Genomic DNA, 22,977 nt, shown 5'->3' with positions numbered 1-22,977 from the left:
AGGTCAGTGTTATGTTTAAACTGCGTATAATTTACAGTAGCTTACAAGAATCTTAAACCTTTTTACTAATGTAACTTGTGTTTTTTAAACAGGCCAACAACGGTCTTCCATTTAATGTTGGCCATGATGTTGCGTACGTCTGAAAATGTATGTCCCAAATTTTGACTCACAGGTAGCGATACAACTCCGTCTCCTTTGCAAGGGACAATAATGGGACGATTCTGAGTGACTTGGTTGCATTGTTAAGTAACACATCTAAAGGGAATTGCATGTTTTGTGTCAATCGTAACGATAAAGGCGTGTTGGCTAGAAAGCGATTTGTACCTGAGAAGATCAAATGAGGGGAAGATCAAAAAATATACGCATGCGCATTTGCATATGAATGGATAAAACCCTGGCGCGGAAAATGGTGTGTTGTAAATAAGCGCCCACGGCATTTTGAATGTTGTGAATAATCAAACGGTTTATTGTGATTTGTAACGCTACAAGTGACCCTATATTTGGAACTATTACGGACATCATCGCTATTAGAAATGAAGCCTTTGCGTGGTTCTAATCGGGAAGCATCAAAAATACCCCGCTTGAAAAACAAGTCTAAAAAGAAGACTCACCCAGCAACCGATCACCCGGTAAGACAAAAGTAACGTTTCCGCTTCATGTCATGTCGACACCGGCTGTCGCTTCTCTGACAGCCTTATTATATTTCTTTTTAGGATTCGCCGCCCGCTGGCGACAACAATGGCGCGACCAAAAGACGCAGCTCGCCAAAGAAAAGAAAAGGTCTGAATATCGTGTTCTTTTCAGAGCACACTAACCTAGCATTTATCTATAGGTGACCACTAATGCATTGTAGGCACGATTGTAAACAGTTTCAAGTGATTACTTCTACAACAGTCCTAGAAAATCACAATGTCCCATCACCAACTACTTATTTGGTCCTTGAGAGCTACAGCATGTTACAGTCTTGTGAGTGTGTCTTACGTGCCTGTCTTGTCTCCTTCTTGCATCTTCTGGACAGCTTCCGAAACTGCCCCCAAAGTCAAAGTTTCGAAAAACCTCAAGCAGATCCAGAGATCCTCCATCATTGCACTGGAGAATGTGATGAATATAGCAATATTGTGAGTTTGGCTCTGTTTTGGGGCAATTTTACAGTTATACAGGGTGTCCCGTAAATTTCCATACTTATTGTTTGAAACATTTTCAAGTTCACCCCTAATCCACATACCCGCCCATCCACAGCACCCCACCCCGGCGACATTTTTTCAGGGCGTGTCCTTCAAACATCATAGGCATCTTGAAAAGAGGATCCTGCTGTGATCGACCGGCATAAAGTTAGGGAAAGTTAAGCTTGCACAATGACTCTAGTTGTAGCTTGGTACTACTGTGAAGTATATTATATAAATTAAAATGGCTTGAAGGGGGGAAAAAAAATCTTCTGTATGGAAACTTTTAGGACACCCTAAATAAGAAAATGTAAGTGCAACGAGACTCTTTACATTATTTTCAGGACAACTCTTGGTTTGAGACGAACAGAAAAGAAGGAGAGCCAGGAACATCTAAATATTGTGAAAAAAAGGTGAGCCATACTTTGGTAAGATTTGTACAAACCCTCTCAAGCTATGTGGGGTAAGCAGAAAAATCGTTCAGGAATTACCTTAAAATAATACATTCCTGCCAATTAATTGGGCCAGAAGCGAGCCACTGTCATAACTCCATCAAGGCCAGGTCTGACACGAAATCCCCTTTTTAGGTTCTTAAGTCACTGCGCAGAGCTTCAAGTTCCAGTGCAGAAGCACGACGAGTTATGGCAGTCGTGGCAGCGCCACCGGCAGGAGAGCAGGAAGCATGAGGCCGCAACGCAAACTCTGACTTCCCTGGAGGTGAGCGTTTCCGACGGCGGATAAGATGCCGCTTCAGATTTCACTGCCTTCGGTGTCCAAGCTGTCGGCTGCTCATGCCATGCAGTTGATCGATATCACAAATACAATCTTATCAGATGCGTATATTTGGAAGAGACACGCTCATTTGCCATGTGCGCTTGTGCCAGGCTGAAATATTTTGTGTTTCCAGGAAGACCTGAAGGCTGTGGTCAGCGCGCTGGAGAGCACCGAAGAGCAGATGTTCTCTTTGGAGCGTGCATGCAGTTCTCTTCGAGAACGACTGGAAGAGGAGGAGGAGAGCGCTAAGGAGGTGAAAGACATCAAGCTGCATCTTCTGAATTATGGAACGAAAACGTATCCAACTCAAGTGAAAAGTGAAAAGATACTGAGGGAATGGGCAAAACGGCCCAAACGCGGCGTCACATTCAAACGCATCTGAAGCTGTAATTGCAGCCAAAGGTGCATCAAAAAGTGGTGAGCAGAGGCGATGAATACTTCTCGCCGTGTACAGTGACCTGGCATAGCAAACGTAAATAAAGGATCTGCGCAGAGATGGGCAGCGTTGTGCCGCTGTGTATGACGCGTGGTCTCGTCCTGTCAGATCTTGCAGAGAAGCGAGCAAGCGGTCCTCGCCCTCCCTTCTTACCCGCCTCGGACAGATGAAACGACCTTAGAGGTGAGCATGAATGGCGCACACTTTTGCAATCGCATCAACGTGTTGCATCATAGCTGTTTTCATTGTTAAACCACTCGCTCTCCGGAAAAATGCGGTTAAAATGGCTGAGTTGCATTTCCTTCCTAGAAGAAGTTCTAAATTGCATTGATGGAGTAACTTGACTAAGACTATTGGGTAAAACCCACTTCTGCCACTTGAAAAACAAAACAAAGCAAAAAAACAGGCTAAAAAATACTTCCTCTGTGCTTTCAAATGTTTATTTTTCCTCAGGCTCTTTTGAGAAAACAGGTCCCAGACAAAGATTGTGAGACCGTCTCGCGCAAGCTGGAAGCAATCTTGCAGAAGTCAGAAACAGGAAAAAAAAAAAAGCCAAGCACCCAACTTACATAAGCACGCCAACAACATGTAGACCAGCTTTTGTCAATTTCAATTGTTCACTGTTGCTTCTTGTTGATTTTTGTAAAGAAAGTTTCAAGATGTGTACAGAAGTGTGGTGTAGCATTGCAGATGTATTTTGGAAGAGCTGCAGTAATTGTGTACTCGGAGACACTTTTTTTAAAACGACGTGTAGAATTCTACAAAGTCTACATTTGCAAGAATAAAAGTATTCCCCGCACCAAATATTGAGAAGCTCCCAATCTTTAGTACATTATATTATGTGCCACATCTCCACATTTTTACACATCAACTCCATCCGGCGTGGATGTTTTATGTGTTCATGTGTGGAAGTTTTGTCTGATTGATCCAGAAGACCATCTTTGAGGTCAGACGTTACTGATTTTGACTCCCAATATTAAGTTCAGTTCACCCCAAAGTTGTCTTGAGGGCAGGACTCTCAATTTCGTCCGCAGCACACTCATCAAACCGTGGTTTGCGGAACTTGATTGTCATGCTCCAACACAAAAGGGTCTTCCCACCGAGTTGGAAAAATATGGAGATGAAACAGATTCAGGGGGAATCAATGCGGCATTCAATCAATGGCAAGATGTGTCCCAACACTAGCATCTATATGGTCGAGTTCAGAGATGGGCAACCCGCAGCCACACTCTGATATTATGTGATAGCAAGCATAGTAGCTCAACAATGTTAAAACGTTGAGTTTATTTTTGTGGAAAACCCCCAAAACAAAATCCGTTCGCACTTAATGTTGGTTTCTTCTTCGGCATTTTGTGCCGTCCTTGAATGGCAACTTTTATTCAAGGGACCACTTTGCACTGGGTAGAAAAAATGACAGCCTTATCTTTTTTTCCCCCAGTCAGGGATGGCAATTTTCCGCGGATACGCGGAAATCCGCCGTTTTATTTCTTAAATTGATCATTTTTGTGAATACTCTAAATCCGTTGAGAAAATTTTAGGGGGGGGTCAGGTACCTTATCGTCGAGTTTTCACAAGCTCTCCCGATCAGTCTTTCCATCTTCAGATTGTAAACAGCCCTGCGATTGGACATGTATGATGTCTTACTTGTTATGATTGGTCGCCCCGTCCAGGCCACGCCCCTTTCCGCTTTTTTTCATCACTAGCCATTGCCATCCCTGCCCAGTAAATGACAATGAATGTGATATTTGTAAACAGTAGTGCAATTACCAACAAGACCGACCTCACCTAGATGCGTCTCGGTCCCCACTCGAACCTTTTAACGTGAATTGAATTGAGCCAGGTGCTGAGAAACAGTCAATATCACATTGTGACCGGATCGTTTCCGATCAATGAAACAAATAGCGTGAGTTGCGTTTGCTTTGTGTCCGCTTGCTAAATCTGCGAGTTTTTGAGTGATCTTTTGCGAATGGACTCTGTGGAGTCATCGTTAAAGAGTCGTTCGATGGTGGAGGTGACCGAAGCTCGGACGGCACGGCCGAGGCCTCGGGCGGCGAATACGTAGAGGACGGGGTTGAGGGCGCTCTTGGTGTACACGAGGTACAGAGAGATGTACGTTCCGTAAGATGCGCTTGTATAAAGTGCGGCCGCATCCGGTTGTCCTTCGGCCAGGGCCCGCAGGAATCGGCACACAAAGTAGGGCACCCAGCAGATGAGAAAGAGCAGCATGGTCAAAAAGAGCACCTGGTACATCCTGGACATCCTGCGTGAAGCCGACGGGGAGGAAACGGTCGGGCTAACGGGCACGGATTGCCGAATCGTCAGCAGGATGGCCAAATTGCTTCCCAAAAACACCAGCAGGGGCAAGATGAAACCTGCCACCGTCTCGGTGACGAACAGCCCCGTGTCAAACTTGCCACTCTCGAGGCACTGGTACGTGCTGTTGATTTCTTTGAGGACGGCGCTGTGCAGGTAAGGGGCGGACAGGATGGTGGCCAGCAGCCAGGACAAGCCGCAGGCCAAAGGAACGGCCCAGGCGGGGCGCCGCAAGCGAGCCCACACGGGCTTCAGGAGACAAAGGCATCGCTCCAGGGCCACGGCGCACACCAGGAAGGCCGACATGTACAGACCCAAGCCTCGCAGGAACATGACCAGCCGGCACAAGGCCAAACCGAACGGCCAACTGTTGTTGTGAGCCAGGTATCCCAACATGAGGGGCGTCCGCAGGATCAGCACCAAGTCCGCCAGCGCCAGGTTGAGGACGTAGGTTCGGAAACTGCTGGCGGCGCGAGTCTCTTCCTTGCTGCCTCTGCGGATGAGACGGCGTTGCCGTTGTCCGAGCGCCCAAACCACCAGCACGTTTAAAGGTACGCCCACCTATTGGGACAAAAACCCCACAAAAGTAAAGACAAGTCGTCAAGCGGTCTCAATTTCCAAAATTCTGGAAAAAGTCGTGCACATGCAGTTGAAAATTTTCTTGGATGAACATAACATCTTGGAGGTCTTCCAGTCAGGTTTCAAGACGATGCATAGCACGGAGTCAGCCCTGTTACGCGTTTCTAATGACATCCTCCTGGCAAATGACTCTGGAGACCACGTGTGTCTAGTTTTATTGGACTTAACTGCAGCATTTGATACAGTGGATCACAGTATTCTGCTGTCTCGTTTGCAGCACTTGGTGGGCATTGGCGGCAGTGCTCTTGAGTGGTTTAGGTCCTATTTAGCTGACAGAACCTTCTGTGTCAGCCTTGGCTGCTCTGAGTCACGCACTGCTCCCCTGTCATGTGGTGTTCCACAGGGCTCAATTCTGGGGCCTCTGCTGTTCTCGCTGTATCTGCTCCCATTGGGTTCCATCTTAAGGAAACATGGTATTCCCTTCCACTGCTATGCAGATGACTGCCAGATCTATGTCCCACTGAGCAAGAAAGACGCCTTCTCATTAAGGCCACTCCTATCCTGTCTGGAAGAAATCAAAACCTGGATGGCACAAAATTTCTTGAGATTCAATGAAAAGAAGACAGAGGTGATATTGTTTGGTCCCAGTGGCCCTTGTACATTCCATCCTGTAGACTTGGGCCCCCTGTCTCCTTATCTTAAGTCAACAGTCTCAAACTTGGGCCTTAAACTGGACAGTGATTTCAAACTCGATCGGCAAATTGGTGCCGTTGTTAAATCCAGCTTCTTTCACCTTAGACAGCTGGCCAAAATAAAACCTCTCCTCTCACATGAACACTTTGAGATGGTAATTCATGCCTTTGTCACATCCCGGCTCGATTACTGCAATGCCCTTTACTTTGGAGTCAGCCAGTCCTCCATTAAGCGCCTTCAGCTGGTCCAGAATGCCGCCGCTCGCCTCTTGACTGGTACTCGTAAGAGGGAGCACATAACTCCTACTCTGGCATCCCTTCACTGGCTCCCCATTCATTTTAGAGTTATTTTCAAGATCCTCTTATTTGTTTTCAAATCTCTGAATAATCTCGCGCCACCTTACCTCTCTGAGCTCATCCGCCCCTACACACCTGCCCGGCGCCTCAGGTCTGTGGACCAGACTTTATTAGAAGTACCAAGAACTAAACTGAGGCTCAGAGGGGATGGAGCCTTTTCTGTTGCTGGTCCCTCTCTCTGGAATGACCTCCCACTGAACATTCGGCAAGCCTCCTCGCTGCCCATCTTCAAAACCCTCCTCAAAACTCACTTGTATTCTTTGGCATTCGACTCAGCATGACTTAGATTTGTTCTTGGTTTTACTGTTTGGTGCTTTCTACCGCCTTTATTACCGATTTGTCTTACTGTTTATTGTGCATGTTAAATTGCTCCATGTACAGCACTTTGTATGCAGCGATGGCTGTTTGAAAGTGCTCTATAAATACTGTTGACTTGACTTGACTTGACTCAAAAATACGATATGCGGGTCAAGACGCAGCCATCTACAGACATAAAACTTAACTTGTGAAAATTACTCAAAGGACGTACGGCGCAAGTGCAACATTTTAGAGAAAAAGATTTTTAATATCCCTCAATCATAGGTAGGGGAAACATTTTGAACTGGGATTTAAAGACATTTTAATGTGGAGCTGAGTTCACTTGTATTGGCATCTTATTCCATTTGTGATCAGCATAACAGCTAGATGCCGCTTCACCGTGTTTGCTTTGAACTGTGGGTTCCATGAAGTGGCCCAAGTTTGCAGACCTCCGAGACCTGCTGGGTTTATGTTCCAATAGGATTAGAGTTGGACACCCTGACTTACACCGTTCAGCGATTTATAGGCCAGTCGCATCATTTTAAAATCGAAATTTGGGGTCATACGGTCCTTGATTTGTTTTCAACAATGACACTACACCTTCATTGAAATGTTGTTGTATGCCACCCGCCCGAGTTTCCTCCTCCAAATCTCAATTCCTTAATCCTACCAAGACATTTTGGAAAGTTGCGTTAAAGATGGTCACAAGCAAAGCAAAAAAAAAAAATATATATACATAAAATATATAGATATATATATTTATATATATAAACAAATGCTTATATCAGTCAAAAGTAAATTTTAAAAAAAAAGGAAGATTTCCTTTCCAAATGAAAAGAACCGATCCTTGATGTCAACACGATTTGCTTTAGCGGGCCACCTCAACTAAAATGTGCCAGGCCGGCGCTGCCTCTGCACACTCGACAGGTCGGTTCATGTCCTGTTTTTAAGTCCTCAAATGCACTTTTCGTCTTGGTCTTTTATCCCAGTTTGGGAGGACGAGTTTTATTGTTTTGTATTGCTTCATGTTACGACTCTTGTTTTTCTGGAGTACGCTGAGAAAACCCACACGAGCACGCGGAGAATCTGCAAAGCTCCCGACTTTCCTGCGATGCCGATGCTCAAAACACTCTTCCGCAGTTGGACCTCACAATGGCATACGTGTAGGATATTCTGAAGCGGCGAACAGCTCCAAAGAAATCGCTTCATTCGTGAATGACAAGGATTGTCTTTTCAAAAGCTCCTGCCGATGCTGGGAACCGGGGTTGGAAGCGTTGTGGATTTTTCATGACAGTTACCTTCTATTTGGTTTGGACTTTTGTTCTTTCAATTCAGTTCATTTTTTATTTGTTTTTAAGAGTGAGTTTTTTTTTTTGGTTCAAATTGTTATTGGTCTTTATTTTATTGAAAATGTTTCATTTTACATTTGGTTTGATTAGTTTTAGTATTAGTTTTAGTTTTTTGGAATATATGGAGTGTCTGTTGTGTGCAAGTAAAAAAAAAAAAAAGAAAACACAAAAGCAAACTATAATTCAACTGGTTAGCCTTGCTTTCTTCTGTATAGATGTAAAGCAATATCAAAATAAACCCATTTAAAATGGCAGCTATTTCTTGCTGTAATTATAGTTCCTTTTGTAAACATCAGATGTACTGGCCAGTCTTCATTTTTTAAAAAGCATTTTAATTTTTTATTTCACTCGGGTACCAAGATATTTATTTTGGTTTTAGTTATTTCTTTAGTTGACCTCGTTAGGAACCCAAGCAAGATTGGGACCTCGGAACTGTCGAGGCACACCACCTGGCTGCCGTGTTGCCCCGAAAGCAACGACTTCCATATCCATATCGTATTTCTTTAAAAAAAAAAAAACTAAAAACACACTCTGGCCCATCCTGCAGACACAGAGGAGATATTTATGAATAAAGGGGATCCTTCACCCACCAGGAAAATGAGCAGGGTCGCCGTAATCTGGACTCCTCGGACTGCCTCTGCCTGCCAAAAGCTGCTCGGGCTGTTTGCAAGTTTTTCCACCTTTTGTGTTTCATTCATGGCAGCCATTGAGGGCATCCTGATGCTGAAACAGTGACAAAGTGCGTCATCTTGAATGTGCTTGATTCATCTTGTTCACAAAACTCACTTGCCATGTAACGTGAACAAAATGCACGATTGCATACGAGCGGGCGTTTCTTGTGCAACTTTCCGAAGATTTCCACATCACCCCCTCGCCCATATGTATTTACCGCAAACTTCTGTTGGTTTGCAAAAGGGACTGCATCGTGTCTCAAATCTCAAAGCATGTACTTTTTAGGCTTGGCGTTATTCGGAACCGATTTTCTTGCATGCCGCCATCCGCGTGCCGCCTAACTACATCTCGAGCTTCCCATCATGTAAGGGTGCTTATGCAGCGGCTAGTTTGTTGACACGTTCAGATTCAGTCAACGTTTATGTGTTGTGCACCGCGCTCGATGTTCTAGTACAAAGTCATGACTAAAGAGTCAAGAATGTGTGATTTCTTGGAGCCAAAGCTGCCTTGGGGGCCTCTTCTTCAAACATGCGCCTACACCCCGCCTGTTTTTGAGTCATTTGGGCAAGGGAACAGAATACATGAAGTCACACCTACTTTGCTCTATAAAATATGAACACCAAGTCATTGGCATTTCCTTGACAGCATGCGGTGAATTTGTTCAGGGGTACATAAAGCCAAATTATTGCGTGACCTCAGAAAGTCAGCGACGATCCAAACCGAAATGTGCAAATGAAAAATGTGTGCCTTACCTGCTTTTTGGTGTGCGAGATCCAGCGAGAGACAGAAAAAGAAGGAGAGCCGTGCTGCGATTAAAATTCTCGCTCTCGCTCTCTTTCCCTCTCTGACCCACCTTTCTTTCCTGTGTGCGATTGCTTCACAGGCATCCTCCTATGAACGCCGCTACATGTATTCCACAATCAGATTTTTTTTTCTTCTCCCCAACATGGTAGACATGCTCATTTGGTAAAGTTGCACGGAATGCACTTTAAAAAAAAAAAGACTGCAAACATTTCAAAGTTGCAACCGAATTTGCAAAATCTCCCAAGATTCGTTTAAGCTTGTCCAGGATTTCGTTGACATTTTTTTATGTCACAACTAAAATGACACATGCATTTGTTTTTACATTTTTCCAGGAATATGTGATCAGTCCACATTGCGTTGAATGCCAGCGAGATCGCGTTCTTTAGATGACAATAAAAGCACTTTGCTATTCTAAAAAAAAAAAAAAAAAAGCGAACGCTGTTGATAGCAATGTAGTCAAATCTCTAATTATTTGTATTTTCGAATCTCAGACGAATAAACCATCCTGACGCATAGATTTCTGTTTTAGAAAGTTTGAAGACCATTGTTTGCTCCCGGACATTTTCCTCTCACAGTCTTTTGGATTATTTGTGTGTGCTTTTATTTTGGTGAGTTATTCCGCATCGTTCACAGCCATTTAGATACTGTCCGGATGATGTAAATTCCCAATGTTCCAACTTTTAGGGATTTTCCAAATCACTCTGTAATTCTCAATAGAATTTATACAATATTAAAAACACGATCAAATGAAGTAAAACGAGTTGTGTCATCTTCTAAACAGCAGATAGTTCCACTTTCAGAATCAGAAAGAAAATTGGAATGGGTTCATCTGCAATAGCCAACGCTCTCCTGTAGATGTCGCCACTATTCCGTTTTTTTTCATGTGTGGCCCATGAAAAAGAGAAGGTGGGTGACGTTATGACTGCAAATTTGAAATGTGAAAAGTACACGTGTAACAGTTTAATAATATAAATACTATTACTACTACTACTACTACTACTAATAATAATAATATTAATAACAATAATAATAGCATGTATTCGTATTGCATCCTTGAATTTGAAACTGCATATTGTTTTCTTTTTTTCACAGCTCAACACAATAGCAATCGATGTTCGTTCCTTATTTGAGTAATTAGTCCTTTTATCGCCACTGCATTTCAGATAACAATGTTAACATGTAAATGAGGGTGTCTCAAACTTGGTTTTGTTTCCTCGTTTGTTTTTGTACACACCTGTTGTCAACCATCTTGTCCAGGTGTTCCTTGTTGTCTCGTCAGTTTGCTTGGATTTAGTTTCCTGGGTTCTGTCGGTCTTCGTCGTGTTAGTGTCCTGTTGTCTTGGTTCTGTTCAAGTCATGTTTTGTTTCTCATAGTTGTGATTCAGTTACTGATGTTTTGTTACTTTGAATTTTGATCTTTTCAAGACTTTGTTAATGCTTTCGATTCGGTTTTTCCAGTGTTTTGTTCATACATTTTGTTTAGTCCACCTTGCTTTTCCCGCCTGCCGGCTTTCTGGGGCCTCGACCATCATTATGACGAATAAAAAGTAAAAGTAAAAATGCACCGAATTCAGATAACAGGATCGGGCAAACTTATTCATGAGAGCAGTATTGGAAAAAAAAAGATATAATTCAGATCAGTTTAACTTTATTGTGTGTTTGCACAAGCTCAATCAACGCTCAATCTCCGTTCTTTTGCTGATACATTTTATTGGATTTTATTTTTAATATTTGGAAACTTGAAAGACACTTTTCAATCACATATATCGATGAAATCTTTTTTTATTTATTTGTATTTGTCCTCCCAGTATTTTATGTCATATGGTTTGGTTAGAAATTTTTGGTTAAAAATTCCCAAAAGTATGAGCTTTACAGGAACAAAATGTCCCAAAAATATTTGAGCTTTGTTGATACTCATAAAAAGTGTCACTGAAAATGTTTTTAAATAACCGAATCAACATAGTTTATGTAGTTGTAGGCTATAACATGCCACTGACTTGTTTGTGTCTCTTGTTTGCCGATATGACAACTTAAACTTGCTCGGGGGGGGGGGGGGGGAAACCTTTCCTTATTTATTTTAAGATGTGTAATCACCAGGAATACAGCTGCCAACTTGATGGATTGACCAAACACAGAAAATATCTTTAATTTGTGGAACTGAATCGTGAGCAGCTTGACTCTTTTCCCCTCTTAAGACCACCCACGCTTCCTTTAAATCTGCTAATTTTAGATGCAGGGTTCAAATCGGGGAAACCAAATGTTTTGATGTTACAGAATGAAAGACGGCGCTGCGTTGCTGCACTTTGGGGCTCATGGTGTGAGTCGAATCTATTTCTCCTGGTGAAATGATGCACTTTCTGGACTTTCTGTGGTAAATGCAACTTTTGAATTTGCTCTCCAGATAGCGTGATATTTTGATTTCTGTTCCTTGAATATAATAATCATGTCTTGATGAGAAGAAAGCAAATGCTGATCGTCCCCCTTCAGACGCCACACGTGTCTCAAAGAGAGCAGGTGAAATGTTATCGTATTAAATCAGCTGGATGTCTTTTGAGGCTTTTGCTGAAAACACAGATGACGGAAAACGGTGTAACGTCATCTATGTAGCCCACGTTGGGGGGTGGTGGGGGGGGGGGAAATAACACTGAGTGATTCATGCAAAGAGTTTAGAAAAGCAAAAGAAAGAGCAAAAATTTTGCTCAGTGATCAAACCTCCGTGGTGAATTTCCACATCGCAGGGGCCCCCCCTTGATTTGTCGACTCTTCCCCCACCCCCTCATGCCAGCCAGTCAACTACTACTCCTTTCACATTTGCTTTCCTGATGCAATCGCCGGCATGCTGTCTGTTGCAATCGCCGGCATGCTGTCTGTTTCTACGAAGGATGCAATTGGACGGTTTGCATGTGGACAACCATTTCATGCTTGTGAGAGTCGACGGGGACGCACCTTGTGTTCTCTGAATCATATCGCTATGTCTTGGTCGTTGGGTGATCACATGCAAACGGTGCACAGCGCTGACCCGGGTGAGAAGGCTTAATGAGGATGGAGCACTCACTCACAGTCATTTAGTGGAAAAGAGTGGCTCTCAAAATCCCCATGATGGGACACTCCCGTAACTGACATTTTTGGTTCAATTCATCTCAGCACCTGACACAATTAAATGTGTAAGTGTGGAGAGTTTAGCTTTGTGTGCACGCCGAAGTCATTGTCCCCACACATTATTTTAGATTCGCCGATGCGGGATTTATAAACATTGCTTTTTCTTGTCCAGAGAGGCAAACCGTTACGTAATTAGCACAATGCTACTACATCTGTTCTGGCTGGCAAAAGCGCCATCTTAAATTGGATGGAAAGATGTTTTACATGAAGCCAGAGTAGCTGTTGTTGTGCCAAAACACCTTAAGAGTCAATTGCCCGTCATGCTCGCAGTTGTGGTACTTAACGCTACACGGCGAAGGCTGAATTTAGCATGCTAACATGCTAACGTCATGCTCGCAGTCGTGATTTTTTATTCTACACAGCGTAGGCTGATGTTAACATGCTAACATGCTAGTCATTGAACGCATCAGAAAGGGCGAAGTTTGTGGGTGTAGTGCAGTTTGTCAGATGATTGATTTGATAAAAATAAACAGAGCAGTAACCTTTGAATTTGCTCTCCAGATCGTGTGATATTTTGATTTCTGTCCCTTGAACGGTTGACGGTAAATGGCAGTCTGATGCTAGCATTAGACGAGTATTTCCAATACTTTATTGAGCCTAGGCATCTATTTTACAATAAAAGAAACCCTTGCACACTCAAAGCATAAAGTATTAGATGACTCCAAATATGTTTTTATTGTGTTGTACGAATGGGAACATAATGAGCATTATGAGGCACAGATTAATTTTACCTTCCGCCATCTAGTGGAAGAGCAGTTATTTGTTCTGTCTGTCATTATATATAGTATGTCACAGGCACAGTTAGATGAACAGAGATACCGTATATGTAGTAATTGCATAATAATATTTGGACCAAAGTGAAATTGAACCATTTTCCACGGGAGTTGGGAATCACTGCATTAGACATGAGTGTTTATCAAATCAAAGGTCGGGCAGGAGCAGGGATCAAAACCCACGGGAGACCATTAAAGACTCCACACAAAGGGCAAGGTGCCCATCTAACTAAGGAGTTAAAAAAAATTGTGCACCCATTTTCCCAAATGCTTCATGACCTAATTACATAAGTGCATTACTGATCTACCGTATTTTCTTCGTGTTCCCAGCATAACTGTAAATAACCTGGTAAGATTCAAGAAATGAAAACACATCACCTCTGTAGGCAGCATTTACATACACGACACATGGCCATTGGCAACAAAGTTTTGATATGTGATTCTCTTGATACTCTTTCAAAGGGGGTTTCACATGAGTCACGTACTAATGTTTAAAAGACACTCACGTTCAGATGCGCTGCTCTCAGGGCAGAGGGAAGAGACGCAGTCAACTCGCACCCGTTGGGGAAAGAGCAAGTCAGGCTCCATCAAGACAGGTCAGTGAATACCTAACACGCACCAGCCATTCCAAAACATCTCTCGGCTTTCTCGTCATATTTTAGTTCGTAACAGCGCCGACATTGAAACAACAGAGTACAATGTTGAATTGTTTGATGCTGTCGCAGAGTTTGGTATCTTTTTTTTTAGCAACTCAACGTTGACTGTTCAAAATGATCTCTTTCAGCATTCCACCAAAAGCGAGTCGGGCACGTGGGTGATGATCACAAAAGTCCCAGAATGAAGTTAATGCTAATCGTGATAGGGGTTGATTTCATCGGACACCTGCCATTGTTAGCATTAGCTTCACTTTGGGAGCAGCCGTGCAAGATCATCGGAGCTCATCGCCACGACTGAGGAATGATATCTCAAAAGACAAAAATCTCTTAGTTCTTAACAGTTCTAAATGTTTTTTACTCAGGTCTGTTCCTGATTGTATTATGCGTGTGTCCGCAAAACCGTCGCTCGTGTGTGTTTGATTTCATGAAACCATGACTGCGGGTGGTATGTTCAAGAATGACTTCTCAGTCACGTTGTTTGCTTGCCGTGGAGTGAAAGTAATGCTTGTGATTGATGTCGACTGTAAGAAACCATTCATTTTAGACTTTATCTTCAGAGCAGTTGAACATCTATTAGAGTATTTCATACACGTTCTATATATTGAATCAATGAGTCATTCAGTGTGTGAGATGAGATCATCAATCCTATACAGTATGCTCACAGTACTTTGTGACTTTTTTTTGTGATGCGGTGTGAATTTCTTCTCATGTGAATATGTACACTGTGTGCTTTGGCTCAAAAAAGGATGAGAAACACCGCAGTGTGATGCGTGTACTGGATCTTAACAAGCTGATGCAAAGCGCACGACTCAAAGAAACAATCTGCAATGAAACATGATTATTCTGCCATGCAATCATTTTGCAGTCCATGAATCTTGACAGCTGCAGACTTAATTAAATTATGAATGATCAAAACTGGGTCCCGTACCATTTCCAAGGATCCAATGTGATGCGAGCGTGTCTAAAATGCGCCAACCAACCCGGGTGGCCCCCGCACGCACGAGCCGGCAAAGGGGCGGGCCGGCCGCTCAGCTGATGGCTGAGCTGCTCCACAGCACACAATTTCTCATTCCTCGCTGGGCGAATGCGGTCACGCCGGACCTTTTCCTCGCCAATTACTCCCAACGTGGAAGGCTTCATGAACTTGCGGCTGCAACTTAATGGGGCATCTCGCCGCAGGATGCACCTGACGGCGCCGCAAGCGCACGGCCAACGCACGTTGACCTGCCCCCGCCGCGTGTTATGGTAGCCAGCCCGGGCGTGGGTTTTGTCCCGTGATGGGTAGAAGAATCACGTGGAGCCACGGTGCCGTCATCCTGCTGGCCTTCCTCATGAGCTCATGTCGGGCCATCACTCTGGACTCCATCCTCTGGAGCAGCGGCAACACAAAGTGGGTACTTTCTTGTATTTGTTATGATGGTCATCTTTGCACGACGGCGATGGATTTACTATTCGTGCGTTCATGAAAGGATTTGCACATGATTTAAATGAATGTTTTTTGGTGCATAGTTTAAGGCTTTGTGTTTTCATTGTTTTAATCAAAGTGGACACCTGCATAATTGCTGCCCCCCCTGGTTAAGACGTGTTAGAAGCCTTCACACAAAACGAAACTTTTATATCATACTGAAAATGGTAGAAATTGGTTCACCGGGCTCAAGCTGCTCCCGTGGCCATCTCAGTCCCAACCACCCCTTGAAGACCTGTGGAGTCAGCTCAAGAGGAGAGGGCAGAAGAGAGGACCCGGGTCGCCTGCTTTAGATGTCTCCGTCCTCCAAAGCACCAGATCAAAATGATCGGGATTGTGATCAGCTTTCTATCAAGCTTGCTGATGAGCTGATTGTTTCACTCAGCTGTGTCGGAAGAGGGAGACATCTAGAACAGGCTGGATAGGGGCTCTGTAGGACCGCACTTTGACACCGCTGATTTAGAGAGATTGTGCAAAGACGAATGGTTGAAGATTCTTCTTTCGGTATTCTCCCATCTTTGGAAAAAATCTCAGAGAAAAGTGGATGCCCTTTTTTTGGCCAAAGGAGCTTGTGCAAAGTCTTAACATCAATGGTGCAAATAAGTGGGACACACATGTTTTGATAGGAAATAATTCCTTTTTAATGTGGGCTTTTCATCACACAAGGGCACGAGTCTCCTAAAACGACTTGCAAGCAAGGCAGCGACAGTAACTGGTGCTCAGAAACGGTGCCGCAGCAGCAGTTTTGGTGTCACGATGCTCACCTGCAGTGGGTGTTGACCTTCAATCCGGTGCGGTCCGTTGAGGTCAGCAAACTGAGCTCTTGCTCTCCTCGATCTGTGATTTGAGGCCATACTGATGAAGGACATCCAAGATAAGAACATTCGAAATGACAGCTCCTTTGGAGGAAATGAACAAAATGTATTTTCTTCAGGTCATTGTTGACTGCGTATTGTCGTTCTTCACAGCTTCACTCCAGGTCAAGGTCTGGTCCTCTCCCCTCAGATTGGGGACAAGATGGACATCGTCTGTCCAAGGGCGGATGCCGCCAAGGGCGAAAAGGAAGAATTCTACCGAATCTACTTGGTCTCCCGAAGTCAGATGGAGAGCTGCACTATAGACAAGACGAACACCCCCCTGCTGAACTGCGACAAGCCACACCGGGATGTCAAGTTCACGTTCAAGTTCCAGGAGTTCAGCCCCAACTTGTGGGGGCTGGAGTTCCTCAAGGGGAAGGATTACTACATCACTTGTAAGTTCATTTCTCGCTGTGTAATTCGCCTTCTTTGGGAGTAGGTGAGCATCGTCAGATGAGAGCAACAACCTGCTTGGGTCCTACAGGTGTTTTTACGTAGCAGCATCCCCCATAGACCTCCGCACAATCACCCACCCATCCTGATCCAGCAAGAGGCCATCATCCTTGTTGCCCCTCCCATCTCCACCCCCACTCTCAATTTGTCAGCTGGCGTGAGAGTCGCCGTGGCCTCGTTATCGGACTGCTGTCAGTCGAAGCAGCGCATCTTAGCGCCAAGCGATGCATGAGATCGTGAACAAGTGTGAGCGCACAGCCTCCCCCGCCTCGCGGCGCTCTGACAGCACACTCGGTCGGCTCTGGCAGGACAGTGCCCATTCTGAGGGCTTACATGCCCCAAATCACATGAGGCTTTTACAGCATCAGGCAGATTTGACGCGAGCTTTCATGGCAACGTGGAGCGTTGCCCGTGCGATGTTGTTATCTGACCTAAATGCTCCTAACAAGTGTGTTCGTCTTTGTGTGGAGGCGCGGGTGTTTGCTTGCGACTGGGGTGACACAGAGTTCTTGGTGTAGATTTCCTTCTTTATACGGCAAAGGCACATGTATTAACTTTATTCAATAATCCTTTTGCATCTGGAGCTGAAAGTTTATTTAGCTCAGCCATCAACTGTCCAATAAAAATTTTATTTGCTAAATAATTTATGAAGATCATTTATTTAATCAAAAATGCTACAGCTTCCAGGGTTTTGGTTGGTTGAGATCTTTAAATCGCCTTCTCCGTGTTGTGCAGAGATCAGATTAGATAGATAGATACTAAGAATGTAGCTGCTAGCTATCTAGCTAGCTCACCATGCAGATGGACGACCCCTCGCTACTTAGCTAGATGCAGGAAGATGCTAGCTAGGTTGGTAGCTTGCAAGGTTTCCAATTAAATAGACTGTTCCAGTAGTAGCCACAATGAAGAAAGTATATGCAGTAATGGCTACTATTTGATGTAACAATGACATCTAAAATAACGTTATAAATGATGGATATTGTACAGTAGATGGTTTATGTCCATCCATCCATCCATCCATTTTCTGATCCGCTTTATTCTCACAAGGATCGCAGGGTGTGCTGGAGCCTATCCCAGCCGTCTTTGGGCAGTAGGCGGGGGACACCCTGAACTGGTTGCCAGCCAATCGCAGGGCACACATAGATCATCAACCATTTGCGCTCACACCTAGGGACAATTTGGAGTCCCATGCATGTTTTTGGAATGTGGGAGGAAACAGGAGTACCCAGAGAAAACCCGCACAGGCACGGGGAGAATGTGCAAACTCCACACAGGAAGGCCGGTGCTGGAATTGAACCCAGTGCCTCTGCACTGTGAGATCTACGCGCTAACCACTCGACCATGGTTTATAGCGTACCATAAACGTCATCACTCATTTGCGACATAAGAGAAGTTGATCAACTGAATTGTCAAGCAAGCAAACAAAACGATTCTTAGAAATGGAATAACTGGGTTTTGATTACTATCCTGTGTGCTAATGCAGTCATGCGGAGATTTCTCATCATCTATTCGATTCTTGGCGGTTTGGTTTCCTTGTGTAGCTTGTTGAGAGGAACAATCTTCAAGAAACACCTCTCATAAAGCAAGCGGTGCTGTTCTAAAGGACCATGAACTGCAACGACAGTCACAAACATATTGTCCAATTTTGAAACTTGTCAATCAAAACCAAGCATCAAACAACTGACCAATTGCTTCTGATGTATACGTAATAGGAAGGGTGACAGTATTTGCTTCAGGTGTCTTGCTGCAGTTTGTGTGCACGTCTGCATTTTCCTTCCCAAAAGTGATGCAACATTTCGCAACTACCGCCTGTGTGATCATCGTCTTTGACAATAGCTTCGGTTGGACTAACGATGCTCGCTTGCTCTCTGCATCAGCCACGTCTACAGGCTCTCTGCAAGGTCTGGATAACACCAATGGAGGAGTGTGCAGGACCAAATCCATGAAGATGGTGCTAAGAGTCGGGCAAAGTAAGACCTTGTGGATGAATATGTTTGGAAGCATCACAACTTAACACGAGACAGAGAGATGTTCAGTATGCATACAGATGAAGTGTTAGCTTCCACAAGCAAAATAATGATGTCACCGCCTCCTAAAGTGTCGGATAATCTGCTGTCGTCAATAATCTGCCATCCTTACTTCAAACCTCCAACGGCTACACGCCATCAGTACCGACTCGCGTGCGATCATTTAGATGGCAGTCACTCTTCAATTTTCTCTCTCAATGTTGACTAATCATGCACAGAAGACGCTTATCTTAGTGAGATGCTAAAATAAACACACACATCATATGAACATGATGGGTGTCAAACATAAATATGGTAGTGATTGCACATTTTTTCCTAAGTGCGATGCTGTATTTGAGAGCGTTTGGAAATATCGGACAGTCCACTATGTGTGCGCAACTAAATGCTTGGAAGTTCTGAATTTGTTGATGGCCCAAAGTGCAGTTTTGCAGTATGCTTCACATGAATAATTGAAGAGTGGGACTTCAACATGGAAATTCAGCATTTTGTGTGTTTGTCAACTGATCTTGCAAATACGGGGGTTGCTTTCATGTTGCCTTTGGAAAACGCCATTGCACAAGCAAACATTTTAACAGCAACAGAAACCAGTAACCACTGAAAGGATTTAGTTAAACGTGCGCATATATTAATGGCATTAATGGGAGTCGTTGACATTCAACACATCATCTTTAGAAAAGTAAGATTTGTGCCTTTGCCTTGGAATTGAACTTTCAATTAAGTTAGCAGCTATACATTATTGATAGAGTGAATGCAGTGTGAGATAGAATATATGAGCACAAAAAAAAATCATTTTAGCTCAGAATTACTGAAAAAACCCAAAGTAATATTTGGGAGAAAGAAATCAAAGGCACATCGACAGATTTCACCTTGCGCGTTGAGAAGAGTGGATGTTTCCGTTTCTTAATGTGTTCAATTGCTTTCGTTGCAGGTTCTTCAGATCCTCGATTAACACTTCAGGAATCGCCGACCAGATTTTCACCGACAGAACTACAACCGAAAACAAAGGATGCAGCTGAAGAGCATGATATCAAGAACAAAACTGGCAAGTTCAATATTTCACTGACAGTAAAATGCAGCTCATTAGAACATTTTTTGCACCCCTCTCCCGACCTCCAAACCTGTGAAATGCGTTTGGAAAATATCCTCAATTTAGAAAAAAAAAAAAAAAAAAGCAACACGGATGTAAAGATGATGTGTAATTGCGCTGGCCAACTTGACATCATTCGCCCGTGGCGGTCTGCTTGCAATTCCTTCAAAACATACTTTGTCTCAGCAGTTCCTCCTTTCACGATGTCACATCTCGAATGTTGATTTCAACGAGAATAAGAGAAGGAGCTTCAAGTGTCGAGGAATCAAGTCGGCTGTGTTCACACCCACAACGGCGCAAAAAAAAAAAAAATTCAACTGCGCCATGCTGCGTGCATCTGCAAAAATATCAAAAGCCAGTCTTGCCTGCCTCTGTGCAGGTTTAAACAGTGCCTCATGCTAGACCAGGGCTCACAACTGGACTACTTGAAATCATGTTTTGAAATATTCCTTAGGTAGAGTTAAGGAAGGGATTGGGAATTTTAAGGATGATGACCACAATTAGTCTAACTTCTTGAATTACTGAAATGATTAAACTGGCCCATTAATTTCCGTTTTCCACTGCACAGTAATGGCTCAGTTCCATTTGGTGCCATTCGCTGGTTTTCCACAGACAGCGTGGAGTGAGTTCTCACTCAATGTGGTCTGAATGGAGGTGGGAAAGGGATGTCTGTCTCGATATGTACTCTGTGAATGACCGGCAACCAACCCAAGCTTTTCGTAAGCGGGGATCGGCTCCAGCTGTCTGAGACTCTGAATGGGAAAACTGCAGATAGAAAATGGAAGGCTGCGTGGTTTTCCATGGCAACATATTTGCGCCCCAGTTGTCCCTGAAGGCCACGCCGATGATGTTCGTGAGTGTGAGTCATGATAACGAACAACACTGGAATGTGGCTGTTGGCCAAAATCCGATGCCGAATTAGTCCTAAACAGGAGCTGTTCCAACAAAAGATTAGCGAAAATTTGCAGATCAGGAATCTACTTGACCATTGAGCACCGGCAATGTTTACTTAATTAGAACGCTCGTATTCCGCTTTGGCCGAAGCGCCTTACATAGCAAGTACTGTACGGTCATTGGATCCTAAGCTGAGTGGGTACTACACTATGGAATGAAACTGCAGCACAGATGTTCTGGCTGCTTAAATGACTGTTTAAGATCAGATAAAGAGCTCAAGAATCCCTAAACGCCTTCCTTTTACCCTTCGGAAAATATTATAAAATATATACAGAATGCCAGGACTTGATAATGTGAAAAAAGTAGCGTATGTGTCGCGGCTGCTTGTCTTCACGCCCCCCCCCCCCCCCCATACAAAAATGTCAACGTATGTGTGACTTTAGAACGAGAAGTGTGTAAGGAATGTGAATAGCAGCGGAGAGGTGTGATGAAACTCATTATCCGGAGCAGCACAAGCCCAGCAATATTGCTGTGCTCCGCCATTGTTGTTTTGTGCATGCCCAGACTGAACTCATACTGCGGGGCTGACATGTTTTCCATTTTCACAGGCAGTATTTAGCGCCGATGTGAAACATTTTCAAATTTTTGTGATTTCAGGCCCCGGAAACGCAAACAGACAAAGAAAATCTTGTTTCAGTCACGACAAAATGTTTGCCCCCAGGCGCACTATAAAATATGATGGAAAGTGTCTGTAAGTTATTCTACTGGATAGCTTCTGTAGTTGTAATGGAGAGCAGTCCAAACATTTTTGGCGTATTTCGTTGACACCTCCCGCTCGTGAAGCGACGCCGACCAAAATGACTTTTGAACAAAAACGTGAGCGGCGCGACAAGTTGTTCGCCCCTGCCGTCTTTCTCCGCCGCCTTTGTTTTGTTTCGACTTTAACGCTTTGTATTGATGTGTTTCTTCAAGTGGAAGGCCTCGGGTTGCAAAGACCAGTCGGCGTGCGTGCGCGTCCTCAGTCCAGCCCCTTGATCAATGCCTTCGGGCTGCAGTTTTCCCAGTGAAATCGCATGTTCGCACGTCACAACAATCGCAGACGTCCCCGTCGCTCAGTCCGATTCACTCTTTCATCTGCGTTTCTGCTCCCCTCTCTGTGTCCCGTTGCCCGTGACAGACGCGGGCTCAGAAGCAGGGCAGCTCAACCCCGGTGGCGGTGGTGGCTCACCGCCAGGACTGTTGATCTGGGTTGTCTCGGCCTGTGTGATCCTCCTCCTCCTCCTCATCGCCATCCCGTCGGCCGTGCTGTGCAAGTGCCGTCGCTGCGTCCCAGATAGGCAGCGGTCTGCGTCTGTGTCGCTCAACACTTTAGCCGTGCCAAAGCGGGACAGCATCAGCAGCGACAACGTTGGCTCGGACCGCAGCGAGATCGTCTTTCCTCCGCAGGCGTCCGACAGCAGACTCTGTCGACATTTTGAGCGTTTGAGCGGCGAATACGGAGCCCCCGTTTACATCGTGAAGGAGATTACGCCGCAGAGTCCCACCAACATTTACTACAAAGTCTAACTTTTGCCATTTTTTTCCTCGCTAATGACGTTATTCGCTATGAGGACGAATTGGACCAAAACCGGCTTCCTATCATGAATCTTTTTTTTTTTTTGGTTTTGTTTTTGGAAAGACGAATCGGTTATCGATTACACAGACTTTGTAAATAAATGATTTCCCAATTCTAATTTCTAATTGAAACTGTTTTTAAGTCTTCTGGTCTCAACGTCATCTTGTATCTTTCGTAAATATGTACAGTGTGTTTTCAACGTATTTATTTATTTTTTATTACAAATACTGTACCCCAAATTGTTGAAACACTTGCCACTGCTTCAAGCACCTTCATATTTCGTTTCTAGAACTTTAAAAATGGTACAAAAACTGTATTAGGTGAAATAAAAATGTTAATTTGTGGTTTGTATCCAAGTTTTCAACAATGTTGACATAATTTGCAGTCAGTGTGCCTTTCCATTACATTTATTTAGGATTTGGTAGAACAGGGGTGTCAAATTCATTTCACATTGCGGGCCGCACACGGCCTCGGGCCGGACCATTCAAATGATACCATACTCTGCTAAAAATAACCAACATATCATGTCTTTCCTTTGTTTTGGTATAGTGAAGC

General features: G+C 44.0%; 3 protein-coding genes across 3 annotated transcripts; 2 read left to right on the top strand and 1 right to left on the bottom strand.

Moving 5' to 3' along the window:
• The first annotated feature begins 393 nt into the window (after nucleotides 1–393).
• Nucleotides 394–3,177, top strand: cenpq (centromere protein Q). The gene is made up of 8 exons (XM_086107769.1): nucleotides 394–629; nucleotides 714–780; nucleotides 1,019–1,118; nucleotides 1,508–1,576; nucleotides 1,751–1,880; nucleotides 2,071–2,190; nucleotides 2,482–2,556; nucleotides 2,827–3,177. Exons 1-8 carry the CDS (start codon nucleotides 534–536, stop codon nucleotides 2,944–2,946), a joined length of 777 nt encoding a protein of 258 aa, XP_085963895.1. The 5' UTR covers nucleotides 394–533; the 3' UTR covers nucleotides 2,947–3,177.
• Nucleotides 2,800–9,463, bottom strand: LOC147208020 (C3a anaphylatoxin chemotactic receptor). The gene is made up of 3 exons (XM_086107765.1): nucleotides 9,385–9,463; nucleotides 8,551–8,683; nucleotides 2,800–5,247 (listed from the first exon to the last, which is right to left on the bottom strand). The coding sequence occupies exons 2-3, from the start codon at nucleotides 8,674–8,676 to the stop codon at nucleotides 4,306–4,308; spliced, it is 1,068 nt and encodes a 355-aa protein (XP_085963891.1). The 5' UTR covers nucleotides 8,677–8,683; nucleotides 9,385–9,463; the 3' UTR covers nucleotides 2,800–4,305.
• A 5,504-nt stretch (nucleotides 9,464–14,967) lies between these two features.
• Nucleotides 14,968–22,765, top strand: LOC147208019 (ephrin-B2a-like). Its single transcript, XM_086107768.1, has 5 exons — nucleotides 14,968–15,414; nucleotides 16,458–16,741; nucleotides 18,677–18,769; nucleotides 19,755–19,868; nucleotides 21,985–22,765. The coding sequence occupies exons 1-5, from the start codon at nucleotides 15,302–15,304 to the stop codon at nucleotides 22,371–22,373; spliced, it is 993 nt and encodes a 330-aa protein (XP_085963894.1). The 5' UTR covers nucleotides 14,968–15,301; the 3' UTR covers nucleotides 22,374–22,765.
• Nucleotides 22,766–22,977: the final 212 nt, after the last annotated feature.

Source organism: Hippocampus guttulatus, chromosome 3 (assembly GCF_054856545.1).
Source record: "Hippocampus guttulatus isolate MCC_2025c chromosome 3, RoL_Hgut_1.0, whole genome shotgun sequence".
NCBI lineage: Eukaryota > Metazoa > Chordata > Actinopteri > Syngnathiformes > Syngnathidae > Hippocampus > Hippocampus guttulatus.
The sequence above is the reverse complement of the archived record's forward strand: the minus strand, read 5'-3'. Positions and strand labels throughout refer to the sequence as shown.